This window comes from Anabrus simplex, chromosome 5, assembly GCF_040414725.1.
Source record: "Anabrus simplex isolate iqAnaSimp1 chromosome 5, ASM4041472v1, whole genome shotgun sequence".
Classification (NCBI taxonomy): Eukaryota; Metazoa; Arthropoda; class Insecta; order Orthoptera; family Tettigoniidae; genus Anabrus; species Anabrus simplex.
The window spans coordinates 110217199-110232583 of record NC_090269.1 but is presented as its reverse complement, the minus strand read 5'-3'; the positions used below and the strand labels follow the sequence as shown (position 1 = coordinate 110232583).

The 15385-nt window shown below is 38.9% G+C and overlaps 1 protein-coding gene across 1 annotated transcript in view; it reads right to left on the bottom strand.

The window, feature by feature from the left end:
- Nucleotides 1–15385, bottom strand: part of Usp14 (ubiquitin specific protease 14) — a 123382-nt gene that overhangs the window by 58902 nt on the left and 49095 nt on the right. The window contains exon 4 of the mRNA XM_067147073.2: nucleotides 12753–12867. Within this exon, the coding sequence (XP_067003174.1) occupies nucleotides 12753–12867 (115 nt within the window). The remainder of the gene's footprint in view (nucleotides 1–12752; nucleotides 12868–15385) is intronic.

Sequence of the window (15385 nt, the reverse complement as noted above, 5' to 3'; positions counted from 1 at the left end):
CTGCTCAAGGCTTAATGTCCTCATCCGATGAATGAATCAACATTAACTGTCATATGCCTCACTCTACAGGAATTCTTGGAGAGGTTTGGAATTGAACCCAGACAACTGGCATGCAATCTGGTGATTAGGGTATACCACAACTTCTCCTACCTATGCAACAAACCACAGACTTGACACCTTAACCATCATGGTCACCTGGCAGGCTACCAATATGATACATTATAAGCCAAAATGTCTTTCAGCCATCTTTCACGAATTCTGTGAATTAATCTAGAACATTGTCCATAGTCCTGTGAACACAGCTGGCTCGGTGGATTATCATGCTTTCATTCTTCTTAGCTTGATATTACTTAGAAGGCCCCATGTTTTGAGGTAGCATGCCTGCCTCTTATCGGGAGGTCCTAGGTTCAATTCTCAGTCAGCTAAAGGAATTTTAGCTGGATGTGAGGGCTAGTTTGAGGTCTACTCAGCCCATGTGAGAATGATTTAGGAGTTTTCTGATGGTGAGATAGTGTCCCCAGTCTAGAAAGCCAAAAATAACAGCCGAGAATATTCGCCGCCTGACCATACACCTCATCGGAGCTGTAGTGCCATATAATTAGTTTGTTGTTATTTTGTTAAAGAAGCCATTTTCTTTTCATTTTCTCAGTCAACCTAAACTGAAGCATTAATTTGGACAGACTGAAGAACTTTACATGTTTCATATTATTTAATAACAATTCTAACCACTCCTCTAAAGCAGCAATTGCTACAGCATTTTAAGCCTGAATTTCCCTCTACTATTTCTTTCCTTTATGTTCTGTCCTTATCTACATTTTTTTTTTTTTGGAAGCTATATTAAATATGTCTCTGTTCTACGTTCGCTAACTGGCCTGACTACATCATTCCATCAAGATGTGTGCTTTTATTCCCATCTTTACACAATGTTGTTAAAGACAACAACATATTTAAAATACAGTATGCTGCAAAATGAACAGTATTGAAATTATAAACACGCTCTGAATATAAAACAGAACTGAATGTTGTGGAAACCCTGCCACTTCAACGGCAACGGATCTAGAAAGATGGAGCTACAATAAATATCACAAGCGGGTTACTCGTCTTTCTGGAACAACATTTTGGAGATGGCTTAATTTCCTGTACCTTTCTCACACCTGGAATCTCACGCCTCCAGATGGATTCATATGAGGCATGCTGAAAGAATCTGTTTTCTGGTGAGATGAACCACCTAGGAATGTTCCTAATTTACAAGACATTTTAGTGTCCTTGCGGTAACCTGTGCTCACCAGCACGTTCGACTATCAACAGGACAATAATGGTAGTGGTTTAACATTGCACTAATACAACTAAGGTTTTCGGTGATGCAAGGATGAGAAAGGGCTAGGATTGGGAAGGTACCAGCCGTGGCCATAATTAAGATACAGCCCCAGCATTGGCGTGGTGTGGAAATGGGAAACCACAGAAAACCATCCTCCGGGATGCCGACAGTTGAATTCAAACCCACTATCTCCCAAATACAAGCACACAGCTACGTGACCCTAACCCCACAGCCAACTCACCCGGTAGGACCATAAAGAACAATGCACAAGATGCGAGAGTGCACATTTTGAAGACATGCTGTACCAATGCAGTTAGGTACGTGTTGCGATCATAACCTTGCATGCTGTGTCTTGATGTTCAGAGCATGTTTGCAATTTAAGTTGAGCCAGTATTATGGCCTCTGCAGCTATTTTTGCGCAGATGAGAGCATATTGGCCTGGAGCTGCTGTATCTTGACCAATAATGGCTTCATCGGACCCATGAAATTGGCTCTATTAATGACAGACGGCGCTCCGTGCATATATCTATCAGGAATGTATTTCTTTCTTGCCTTGCTTTGACCTTTTGTCTTCCTTGAATTGACTCTCTGGAATTGTTTATATAAAAATGGAAGTTGTGTGTACCTTAACTTACCGACAGTATTTTCATCATTCCAATGTGTTCTATTCCAGCACTCGCCTATTTCTGGCGTTCCATATTATTTATCTCCTGCGACGTCTCAAAGTAATGTTACCTTAACTTTTTTATTATTGATAAGTTTGTCATAGCTATCTTGTTCTTTATGATTTATTCGTATTTAACTCTTGTTGGCTGATTGTAGCCAGATTTTCGTGTTGTTTATTTTTCGAGTCTTTTAAATTCCCTTGTGAATATGGGAATCATCGGAGGTATACGTCCTGTTATTTTGGTGTGTGCGTGTGTGGTATGGTGGATCTGGGACCATATTTTATTTATATGTATGGTGACGATATTTGCTCGTGCCTATAGGTCACTCCATGTTAACACATTAATGACGGGCTACGTTAATTAACGTAGTTTCGCATTCGTTCGCGGGCGACCGGCTACGTGAATTAACGTTTTCTCACATTGCTTCATTCTCGTGTCATTTTATCCTCTCCACCGTTTATTAATCAAATTATTTTGTGTTTTTACAAACTAAAGTCTTTGTTGATCAGAATTTAGATATATTCTTTCCTTGACAATATTTTCGGCACAGGAAGTGTGGTTTCATAACACTCAGTACCGCGTGACCGAGCGTACTGTCAGGTGTTAGCATGGCGCGCCGTAGCAAATACAGCTTGAACGATGATGAATTGCATGCTGATAGTTTACCTGATGTCCCTAGTGATTGCGAAAGTATTAGTGATTGTGAAGATATGTGTCCATAAACATCAAAATATATGCGCGGAAGTGAAAGTGCGACATTCATTTCAGACGAGTCTGCTGATGGCGACAATAATACGAGTGAAGATGCCAATGATAGTAGTGACAGTGAGGTTGATGGATGGACAAATAAGGATCAAAACAGAGTCCTACAACCATTTACAGGTTTTCCAGGCCTCACTTATACGGCCGGTAATTCCACGAGTATCCCGGAGGTAGTACATAGTTTCCTAGGCGATGACTTGTTTCAGCTGCTTCACGCAATGCCACACTAAAGGCAAGTACTAGAATCACTGGTAGGTGCTCTCACCAAGTTTCAATGATTTATTTCATGTCATTTAAAAGTTACATGTATTTACATTTCGTCGTACTTCTCATGCTAGGTGTGCTTCTGTTGCCGGTCCACAGGAAAGAATGGAGTAGCGCGCGCCCGGACAACAATGTGTTAAGAAAACAGTATTGCTCTTATGACAACAAGATTGCCATATCAGACGACTCTGACCAACAGCATCACGGAAAAACTTTTGACACGTAAATCTGTGTAACTTAGTATTTAAGTTCAAGATAGAAAGGGTAAGAAAGTAAGCATAAAATAATTTTTAATTAACTCAAGGGGACTATGCCTATAAGTCATTCCATGTTAAGAAAACAGTATTGCTCTTATGACACAAGATGGCAATATCAGATGGTTTAGAGGGTGCTCATTTTGGTATTCACAGCATAACGGGAAAACAGCGCCGCATAAATTTGTGAAACTCGGTTTTAAGGTTCAAGAAAAGGGAGAGGAAAATAAGCTCCAAATTAAGCACAGTTTACTTTTTGTTTCTTCCTCAGCCTCATCCATAAAGTATGTAAATCACTGTATTAATGTAGGCTAACTAACCACATAACACTCACTGAACACAAGACAAATACGCACTGATATAAAGACTAAAAAACACAAGCAGCACATAAACAGACGACTTCTCTACAACAGCAATGAGCTGCTAGGATTCACACAATAACGGATTACGCATTACATGTACCAGAGCGACACAGAAGGAAAATTAATGAAGGCAACAAAGCGATGGCTGTTCGTGCCACTGTGCTTCCTCCCTACGAATTTATTTATGAAATACAAAAGCTTTAGTAGTTATTTTAATAATACACGGGCAAAAAATGCCTCATACTTTTTAGTTTCTTTCATAATAAAATACAAAGTACATTATAATATTCCTTAATCAAACCAAACCAAACCAAACCAAACCAAACCCCATGGCACTACAGCCCTTGAAGGGCCTTGGCCTACCAAGCGACCGCTGCTCAGCCCGAAGGCCTGCAGATTACGAGGTGTCCTGTGGTCAGCACGACGAACCCTCTCGGCCGTTATTCTTGGCTTTCTAGACTGGGGCCGCCATCTCACCGTCAGATAGCTCCTCAATTCTAATCACGTAGGCTGAGTGGACCTCGAACCAGCCCTCAGGTCCAGGTAAAAATCCCTGACCTGGCCGGGAATCGAACCCGGGGCCTCCGGGTAAGAGGCAGGCACGCTACCCCTACACCACGGGGCCGGCTAATATTCCTTAATCACAAGGAATTATGAGGGTCTGTGAGGTAGGTGTATTCGCTTCTTGTAGATCCATAAGAGCAGTACTGTTTTCTTAACATGGTATGATCTATAGAGGTCTGGTTTTAATGTGTTAGGGGTTGTAGTGACTCCATAAGCCTTTGGTTATGGAATGATGTTGATTGATGAAAGACCTCTTATTATGCGCCTCACATTATGGTTCACTGTTTGACAGAATACTATGAGCATTTTGCTTGATTTTGCTCGTAGTGGTGACCGAGCAAAACACATTGCCGTTTTGGTTACTGAATTAGATATTTTGGATCCGTGGATGTGTGGGTGTGTGAAAGAGTTTTAATAGGACGTTGTAACCGTCCAGGCTTCTCCAGCCCTACTAATTTAATATAATATCATTTTACGCGATATCATTTGATATCAAGTTTATCCGCCATCGGCAATTATTTGTAATAACATATTTATTCAACGTCAATCATTTGTAATCAAGGCTTTTTGGAATCATACTGTATATATGATAACATCGTTTTATTATTAAAATTATTATATTATGTAGGTTAAGAATTAATTATGTTGTAAATACGGTCAATATGTTGAGACATAGTTGTTTTCATTTCATCTCATGTTTGTGTATACGGAGGGTTATTCTTGAAGCTTGGGATTTTGCGTTAGTCATGGGTTTATTTTATGACCAAGGCTAGTAAACAGCAACCCGTGCGCGAGGCTTGCAAGCTAGTCAGCAATATCATCGCCACGCCTTCTGGACTTGTCGAGGAGGAAGAGAAGGGGAGTTGATGCTTCGATCTATCGAATCAGATACTTCGTTGTATATGAGTTTTGAGATGGAACTGTTACCAAGAGTGGGGGTGAGCCCGGATATATACTGATTCTCAACACGAGAACGGCTCCTAACTAAGTACAACTTCTGCTGTGAAGCTAACATCCTAACGAGGAACTCCATCACTACTACTTCTACTGTGAACATCTATTTTGAACGACGTGATTTGATTATTGATACGGTATGTGGTCGCTCCGCGACATAGTTATTTTTGTACAATGTGTTATCGCTTCGATACAGTACTTAGGAGCGGTAATGTTATCGGATCTGCGTGATACGAAACAAGCTTACGGCTTGTGTTATATTCAGTAAATATTATGGACGAAGAACTATGTTTAGTTCAAGTCTATGGAATTTTGGTACAAGTCTGTACCGTATAAATAGTATAGCTCAGTTGGATTGAGATTTCTACTAATATGGAAAAATTCATATCTCTGAATTTTCTCCTCATACGATCAACGCTGATCAGTTATTACAAGTATAGGGCCAATGTCTAATTTAAAGACTAGGCAAGTAGGGAGTGTTAGTCCAGATAGCCCATACCATATCAGAGAAGGAAGGAAGGATGTCCATGGAGCGAAGTCTACATCGAGAAGGAGCGAACGAGTAACCACGGAAACCAGATGACGTCAACGAAAGCTGCAATTGGTGAGCTTCAATTAGATAAAGCAAGCAATAAGTAAATTCAGTAAATTCTAAATTCCACCACGCTTTAAGGAAACTTTTCCGATTCATCTCATTTTTTTTGTATAATAAATTCATTTGTATTTTATATTGCGTTAATTTTCTTTCTTAAGCGATACTTAATGGTTAATTATTTAAAATCCTACCCCTGTGATTTAAGTATAAGTCTCTATGCTAGTAAATATAAATTTTGGTTTACAGTTTTATTTAAAACTGTAACCATGGCACCCAAACATTACATAGAGAAATGGGGAACCATGGAATGTTAATTGTTTCTATTTGCGTGGCAATTTGCGGGCAAGCCACAAATAGTTTATTTAATATTCATGTGTCCCAAGATAATAACTTTCTTCTCCCCATGTGTTTTGACGAGGTGGAACAGTTACAACGTGTATCACTGTTTGATTCCTTTTGATTGGTTTGTGTGCCTTTTGCTTTGCTATGTTTGGCATATTTTGCCACTTGAATGCTTTATTTCCCATCCATGTCCCCCTTTATGTCCTTTATTCATTTTCTTTTTGAGGTAGCTATGGCAACAAGTGAATTTACTAGTGATCCACCTCCTGGTTAATTGCGCTCTGTGCGTTTCTCCTTTTTGCTTATGACCCTCTGCCCTGTGCGGCTTTATTTTCTTTGGTATTCCTTGAGATTTCCTAGGGGACTGTTATAAAGAAGAAAATGTCTGCCGTGTTTGTGGTAAAAGATAAAAAAGGAGATATTTGTCTTTTGACTACAAGTTAAGTCAGTAGAAAAGGAAAAGGTCCATGTTTGATTGGTTTAAACCTGTCGAATATCGCTTATGAACGGAATACTATGAGCCTAACCACATTTTTATTCTATGATTATGAATAAGGCTCGGAAGTTCATGCCCTAAAAATCTAAGAAATGTGCATGCAAATATGCTCTTAAAAACTTGAAAATATGCCAATAAATATGCACTATTAAAATGAAAAAATGGCAGTAGACAAGTCAGGTCAGTATTGATAATAATAAACTTACACTTGTTCCTTGGAGGTTGAAGCAGAAATGGTCCCGCTGTCAATGCTGAGTGATGAATTGCAGTTCACAACCATCACTTTGCACAAATTTTCAACGGAAAAATATCGTCGGTTGTCTCGCAAAACACTTTTGTAACATGAAAAAATTCTTTCCACATCACAAGATGTTATTGGGGCATATTTAAATGACAACTGCTCCACAGAAAGAGGCAAGTCTCTTGGTGCGACAGACAGTTTTCCTTCGAGAATGTCTCAAATATCGCACAACCAGGATTTTTTGAATTTATATGATTTATTTTTTCTTTAAATTTTTAGCTATACTTCCAGGAACAGAATTTAGATTGGATATTGTTTATTCAAAAACAGTAAGTATCTCCTTCAAGGGAGATCCTACAGCTTCCAGTAATGTTATGGCGGTTGGCAAAAAAGAAAAATGGGCATTTATAAAAACAAGATTCTCTTCTAACTCAATGCCTGACAGAATATTTTGCACTGTTTGTATTGATGCAGCTTCATTCAAGTCCTATGAATTGAACAACCTCTTTGAATACTTCTATGTGCTCAGCATAATACAAAGCTGCATCGAGCCATGTTCCCCATCGTGTTAACACTGGCGCAGGAGGAAGTGGAATATTGGGTGCTGTTGATCTAAACAACTTGACTCCTGAAGGAGAGTTAACAAAAATTTTCTTTGAAGAAGCCAAAAATCGATCTACCAATGGGAAAGAATTGCGTATTGTCTCAGAAATTTGATTAAGAGCATGTGCCAAACAAGTTATATGAATTAAGTTAGGAAAAATGCCTTTTAGTGACTGTCCTGATTTTATCATGTAAGTACCTGCATTGGTAACAAATAAAAGTAGCCGGTCGTATTTGATTCCAGGTGGCCATAATAATTTCAATGAGTCCAACACACACTGCGTTTACAGTTACATTGTTACTGGCCAGCAATTCACACACATTAAGAAGATATGGTATCATCTTTTGTTCCTTATTTAAGGTGCCCACAATTACATTAGCAATAAATCGGCCCTCAGAATCAGTGGTTTCGTCAATAGACAACCACACAAACAGATCCGCTAATTCAATTTGTAAATTTGACAATACGTTATTGTAACAACGTCCTACGTAAGTCTTACACAATGTACTTGCTTCAGGCACATGTTGTCGAGTGTATTTGGCAAGAAAATGTTTTAATGTGGGGTTATTAATTTTATACAAGGGAATATAAGCAGATAAAAATGCTTGGCACAAGTCATAAGAAAATTCACTAATCCTACTTCCTAAACACTCTAATAGTTGTTTTTGAACAGGCTCTTTATTTGCAAGTTTGCTAGTTAAATTTGCCTTATTTTTTTGCTGTGTTTATGTGTTGAACTATTTGAAATCTTTTCTCACTCCCTATTGTTTTCTCTCACGCTCCACAGAACAGTACCTTATTATCTGTAGATATTAAGTCACCTGAAAACTCCTTCTGTAAATTAGTTAATCTACAACTCGAAGTTGCTCTTATTTTTGGCATTTAACTCTTATACGCTCAGCGAGCCGATCTATCGGCTCGGGTGGTATTGCTTAAAACACTCAGCGTGCCGATCTATCGGCTTTGTGTTCGGACGGCTGTATAAGTACCTTAATGGACCCCCAGATGTCAGGAAAAGACATTAATAGTAGCTTTTGGATTTAGTTTACACTTTTCTCGAGAGATACAGACACTAAGCTCACCTGTTTGGAACAAATGAAGTTATCAAACCGCGTATGTTCACCGCATGACGAGTTGAAGTGTGCTGCTTGCCAGTACAGTCTCATTTAAGCTTCAAAATACGTGTTTTCCTTCGTTTTATTGTTTCCATTTTAATAATAGATTATTGTTAATTATATTTTGTTTATATTCTACATTTATCAGTGTTCTCAAGTGAATTTTAGTTTAACATTTCGTGTTATTAGATTTTCGTGCCACGAGTAGGCCTAATTTTTTTACATGGCTGGGCCAAGTTCTAGACTAAATAATTCCGATGTTTTGGGTTATTTAGATGCTTTAGACGATGATGGTGACGTTATAACCGATATTGATTCGTATTTCAGTCCGACTCATTGGCTGAATGATCAGCGTTGAGGTATTCGGTTCAGAGGGCCCGGGTTTGATTCGCGGCCAGATCGGCAATTTTAATCGCCATTGATTAATTCTTCTGACCCGGGGCCTGTGTGTTTGTGTTTGTCCCAACACTTTCTTCTTCATATTCAGACAACACACTACACTACAAACTACCACGGTAACACACGATAGTGATTACTTCCCCCCATATAGGGTTGGCGTCAGCAAGGGCATCCGGCCATAAACCACCAGCCAAATCCACATGTGCGACACAGTTCGCACCCGCGACCCCACAGGTGTGGGAAAAGCTGTAGATAAAGAAGAAGTGATTCGGATTTTACAGGTACTGATGATAGGAGAATGGTTTCCAAAACACAAATGCTCACTCCGGAAGGTACGTGTACAGTTCTTTACGTCAGGTGCTATAACTCATGACTAAATAAGAATACAAAAAACAAAATTATATCATGTTATACAGAATTAAATGCTCTTATTTTCAGAATGACTGAACAACAATATCACTAAAGAACATATTACTTTTTTAGTATTTAAAAACAGATTTTTATTTTTTGTAATATATTTTCAAATTTCAAAATTTATTTTGAAGTAAAATATGCCATGAACAATTTTGGGATATTTTTTTCCTAAAACGATATTAAATAGTGTACTACTGTAATTTTTTTCAATTTTGTAACTGGGGATTTCTTTATATGGCAATTTTTTACATTTTAACATGCATAATCCTGAAAAATGGCCTGAGTGTTTTGGGCTTGACCAGTGAAAATAGCCTGAGAGCAAAAGGGTTAAAGAACTTTCTAACGGACACTTTATGCGCGAAATATAGTTTGGTCACAACCAGTTCACAACACCGCTACATGACTCAATGGACAGCCAGTCGACTGCTAAGCGTGAGGGTAGATAATGAAACAGGGGATTCACTGCGTGACATCATAACTCCTTACCACATGACAAGTTGCGTCATCATGTGCAACATTACTGCCAACATCAACCAGATGAAAAAAGCTGTTTAAAAAATACTATAAAAACCATTAAACTGATTAAAATATGCCATATAAGCGCTAAAATACTAAAATATGATGCATTTATCAAAATCAGCAAAATATGCAGTTATATGCACCATAAAAGCATGTTCAAATGACTGAAAATTCCATAATTCGTGCACAATGTATAAGCATACATTTTTAACCCCTAAGAAAAAACTTCCAAGCCCTAATTATGAATAAACCATTCATTTTATTTTAATTACTGTTGATGTTATTGATATAATTGCCTCATTTGCTGGTTCTTTTTTGGCTTATGAGGCTCAGGTTCAGCTCCAGACTATTTCTAAGATCTGGTCGGATCCATTGGGTAACATGTATTCTTTTTTGGGATAAACTATTCTTATGCTTCCACTGCACGGCAATTTCTGCTTAGCATATGATTATTGTTGAGCTACTGAGAGTACGGATTTGGCACACTGTGAGGATGTACTCACAGAGGACCTAGCTACCATGTGTGACTATTTTCACAAATGAAGACTCCAGCCAAATCCTAGTAAAATGGAAGTAACAGCATTCCATTTGCATAACATGGAAGCTAATCGGAAGCTACATGTGTTTTTTAACGGAACAGAAGTCTCCCACAACTTCTTCCCAAAATATCTGGGTGTCACACTAGATCGGTCCTTGTCATTCAAACAGCATTGCTTGAATCTGTCAAAGAAGCCGAGTACATGAGTAAATCTACTGCATAAGCTAGCGGGCAGCAACTGGGGTGCAGATGCAAACACTCTTCGCACTGCTTCACTTTCTCTAGCATACTCGGCTGGTGAGTACTGCGCTCCTGTGTGGGAAAACATCATACATTCAAGCAAGATTGACGTACAGCTCAATGAAACCATGAGAGTTGATACTGGTACAGTGAGGTCCACTCCTACTCAGTGGCTGCCTGTTTTACCAAACATTGCTCCTCCAGATCTGAGGAGAAAAGCAGCGAAAGTAAGCGAAAGTACAGTTGCTCAAGAAGGCCTTTGCACACAGGAACTCACTTTTGTTCAATGCCTTACGAGATCCACCTGTGATGAGATTAAAATCCAGAAATCCACTCTGGACTGATCTACACTCCTATGAAAAATTCAGTGCCAGGTTTCGATCTTCCTCGACATGAGTGGTCAAAATTCAAACGTTTCAGAACAGGCCACGGCAGGTGCCGATATATGATGAAAAAGTGGGGATATAGTGAAAGTGCTGCGTGTGAGTGTGGTGCTGAGAAGCAGACATTGCTTCATGTTGTTGAGAGCTGTCCACTGTCAGCATTTAGGGACGGTTTACGGACTCTGCATGAATTGACACCAAGGGCAGTGGACTGGTTGTCGAAGCTGGACATTCTAGTTTAATTACCTCTATATTTTAATTTGTATGTTAATTGTATATTTTTACACATTATGCTTGTAAATGCCATACGATAACAATAATAATTGTTGAGTTTACCTCCATGGTCTCTCTCTTTGATATTTTATTGCTACATACTGTATCTGACAACTTGTAACAAATGCAATAAGGGAAATGACTATTTTCTAAAAGCAACTCTATGTTGTTAAGTACAGAAATACAAGTTATGCAAAATAGAACCAAAAAGGACAAGACCCCCCTCAATCCTTAGCCTTTACACGGAATGATGGTGTCTCAACTGATGACTCTTCTAGTCTGTTATATTAGGCCAAGCAATCTAGGGCAATGTGGATAGTTTCATGGAAATACTGTACCTAGTCTAGCCATAAATACAAGCACAAACTATTGTTTGAATAATTGGAATATGGGTAGAGATTTTTCAATTTCCTCTTAATATGTTACATATATATATATATATCACACAAAATTTGCAACTATCCTCAAAATATCCAATCGCAGAACGGAGAGTATCAATTGGGAAATCTGTCACTAATGCCACTAATGAACACATATAGTGTCTACTCCTGAAGACCATTCCCTCTAGCAACGATCACAGTTTAAAGTCCAGGGGATTGAGATCGGGGCTACCAGAAGTCCACTTAGAACAATGAAGATGAAGTCTGGTACAGTGGCCTGCAACGACTGTCGAGTCACTCTGGCCTTATGAGCCGGTGCAGAATCTTGCTGGAAAGTGCAGGGCTCATTTTTGAACATGGAGTGACTCAAGTCTTTCATGAGAGGGTCCAGAACAGTTTTCATACACACATTTTTCTCACAAAACTTAAGCCTTGTGGGGCACTCACATCTCACTACCCGCCAAACCACGACTGAGGAGGATCTTAGATCCTCTCTAACAAGCTTTTCTTAAATAGAGGTTTAACATCGCATTTACACATCAAAGTTTTCAGCAAGGTAAGGAATAATAATAATAATAATAATAATAATAATAATAATATTGTCTTGTACATCCTACTAACTACTTTGATGGTTTTCGGAGACGCTGAAGTGCCGGGAATTTGTTCCACAGGGGTTCTTTTATGTGCTAGCAATCTACCGACACGAGGCTGTTTCAGCACCTTCGAATACCACCAGACTGAGCCAGGATCGAACCTGCCAAGTTGGGGTCAGAAGGCCAGCGCCTCAACCATCTGAGCCACTCAGCCTGGCAGGAATCATAATAGAGCCACTTCAAACAGTTTAAGATTGCTGTACTATACATGATTAATAAACAGAGAATACAGTATTACTATATAATTAATTAAAAAGGAACAAATGAACACCTCAATATAGCATCACCATTAGTTTTTGCAATTTCCCTGTAAATGCACTACTTTTGGCAGTGTTATCTGAGGACTAAAACAATTTCTGGGTTGATGACTTAAAAAATGAAATCATTACATCGTTAATCAGAAGAGATACTTACCGCCCTGGAAGTCCCGAAGAGCTTCTCGTAACTCAGGAACGGTCTTCAGACACTGCACTGTTGCATTCATGTAGCAGGTATTACCAAGATTGGTAAGTCCAGCGGGAAGCTCTAACTATAGAAAATAACAAACATTAACATGGATAAATAACATTAACATGTATAAAAATTATGAAGAAAATGAGAGAAAGAAAATACAACAATTACAGTACATATCCATCTGTTTACATATATATTCCGTAAATACGTCCAATAAGAATTTCATGATCATAGCTGTAGCCTATTCAAGAGTTCTAACATTTTCATAAGAGCTGATGAAGGATCTAGGAATAAATTTTAAGAATGGTGTTTGATCACCAGACATAACTTTAAATAGAATAATAGGACTGACAAGTTTTAAGTGTGTAAAAAAACACCGTTACCAGTAATTTAAATTTATATTTTCATTCACAACAATCTTGACCAGCCAACAATTAACAATCAGTTCTAAATCTCCACTTGTGGTTGACAACACATTCTGAATTTAGTTATGGTGCGTCAAGAACATGAAATGATAAAAGTGGGTCAAATGAACCCCGGTATGTAATATCCTCTTTAACCAAGACCTTTGATAGAGGAAGAAGATTCATTTTAGTTTTGGACATGTTTTTAAGTTAGATAGAATAAGACCGACAAGTTTTTATTTGTGTTAAAACACCATTAATTTATGTTACCCACAGTTATGTTTTGTTCACATTTTTTAAAATTATTATCCTGGCATGTTAGTCTCAAGAGATGATTAACGTTTGTATATTATACTATATATGGTTAAAAAGGTTCCAAACCTTGACCTAAAGGTTGTCTACAGCCTGAAGATGCCCAAATAATGGGTGAAACATGTACCTGACCTGATAAGTCTACATAAATTCATGTAGATTCAAACCACATTAAACGTGGAAAGTATTGAATAGGTGGTTTTATTAAATTATCCTTGAGATTCTATGCCTAGACATATCTTTGCTGCTTTGCTTCCACTCTAATTTAGCAAGCCCTCACCAGAGGTCAGATTAGGACAGTGCCACTTTGTATTACCACTAGGAGAGGGTAGACTACCGGCTACTTCCTGCCATCACCGGGAGTGAGGGCGTCTGTGAGATGAAACGGTGACAGTCGATCGCGTGAAGTAAGGATGATGACAGTCAGCGCAACTAGCACATACGGATTTAAGTGTGTAAATATATCTATGCTAATAATTCCACAGGAATCCAGTGATATGAACTGGCTATCTACCTCATGTCCTATACCTACAGTCCACTACTTTCCTCATGCAATCCTTAGCTAAACCTTGTACATATCCTAACTCACTGAATTCAAACTTGTCTATATCCCTATCCCACCTCATTTCAAATGGTATGGATCTGGTTTCACACACCAAGTTTTGTACTAAAAAAACAAATGCTGAATAATGATTAACCAGTCATAATTTCTATACAACTAACTGTGAAGCGGAGGTACAGTGAGGGAGAATTTGCTTTGTGATTGACAGTGGGTGGTCTAATCTTCTCTTTTTTGCTAGTGGCTTAATGTCGTACCGAAACAGATAGGTCTTATGGCGATGATGGGATAGGAAAGGCCTAGGAGTTGGAAGGAAGCGGCCGTGGCCTTAATTAAGGTACAGCCCCAGCATTTGCCTGGTGTGAAAATGGCAAACCACAGAAAACCATCTTCAGGGCTGCCGACAGTGGGATTCGAACCCACCATCTCCCGCATGCAAGCTCACAGCCGTGCACACCTAACTGCACGGTCAACTCGCCCGGTTGGGTGGTCTATTGTCATCAGGGATGATGTATTTAGGGTTTTATTTTCCCATTGACCAATAACATTAGGCTTTGGCCATGAGTTCTTACACAATTCCTACAATAGTGGTTAGTGCTCAGGCAATCAGCCAATGTGATATACTGTGTTTTGAACACATAAGTTATAAGGAGATCATCATTCCACTAAAACATTTTTGTAATACACTGATTCTAGTGTGTAAGAAGTTATTTCCATTTACAGTTCATCCAGCTGTATTACTAACGAAATGAAAAAAAAAAAAGCTGCACTCTTGGTAAAAGTATTGCTTTTTGAATCTGGTAAGAAGCATATTTTTCATGTATGCCACCCTTATTTCATACAAGAGTTTCCTCTCCATCCCGAGAGCATTTCAATCAGTTGTAAACACATTTTCTGCTTACGGCTTCTGTTCCATTCACTTGCACCAACATCGCAAGCATCTTTGATGCCATTTTTCCCAAAATGTACGAAAACATGTTTATGCATTGCTCCACTGCACTATGACACGAGTCTTCACAAGCACAAAATTTGACTGGTCTCAGAAGATTAACCTGCTTCAGCTTTGTATGTTCAATTCAACGTTGTGTTCTCACAATGTCTCTTTTTTGCTATTGACTTTACGTTGCGTCGACACAGATAGGTCTTATGGCAATGATGGGATAGGAAAGGGCTATGAGTGGGAAAGAAGCGGGTGTGGCCTTAATTAAGGTACAGCCCCAGCATTTGCCGGTGTGAAAATGGGAAACCACGGAAAACCATCTTCAGGGTTGCCGACAGTGGGGTGGGTGACAGTGGGGTTCCACCCCACTATCTCCCGG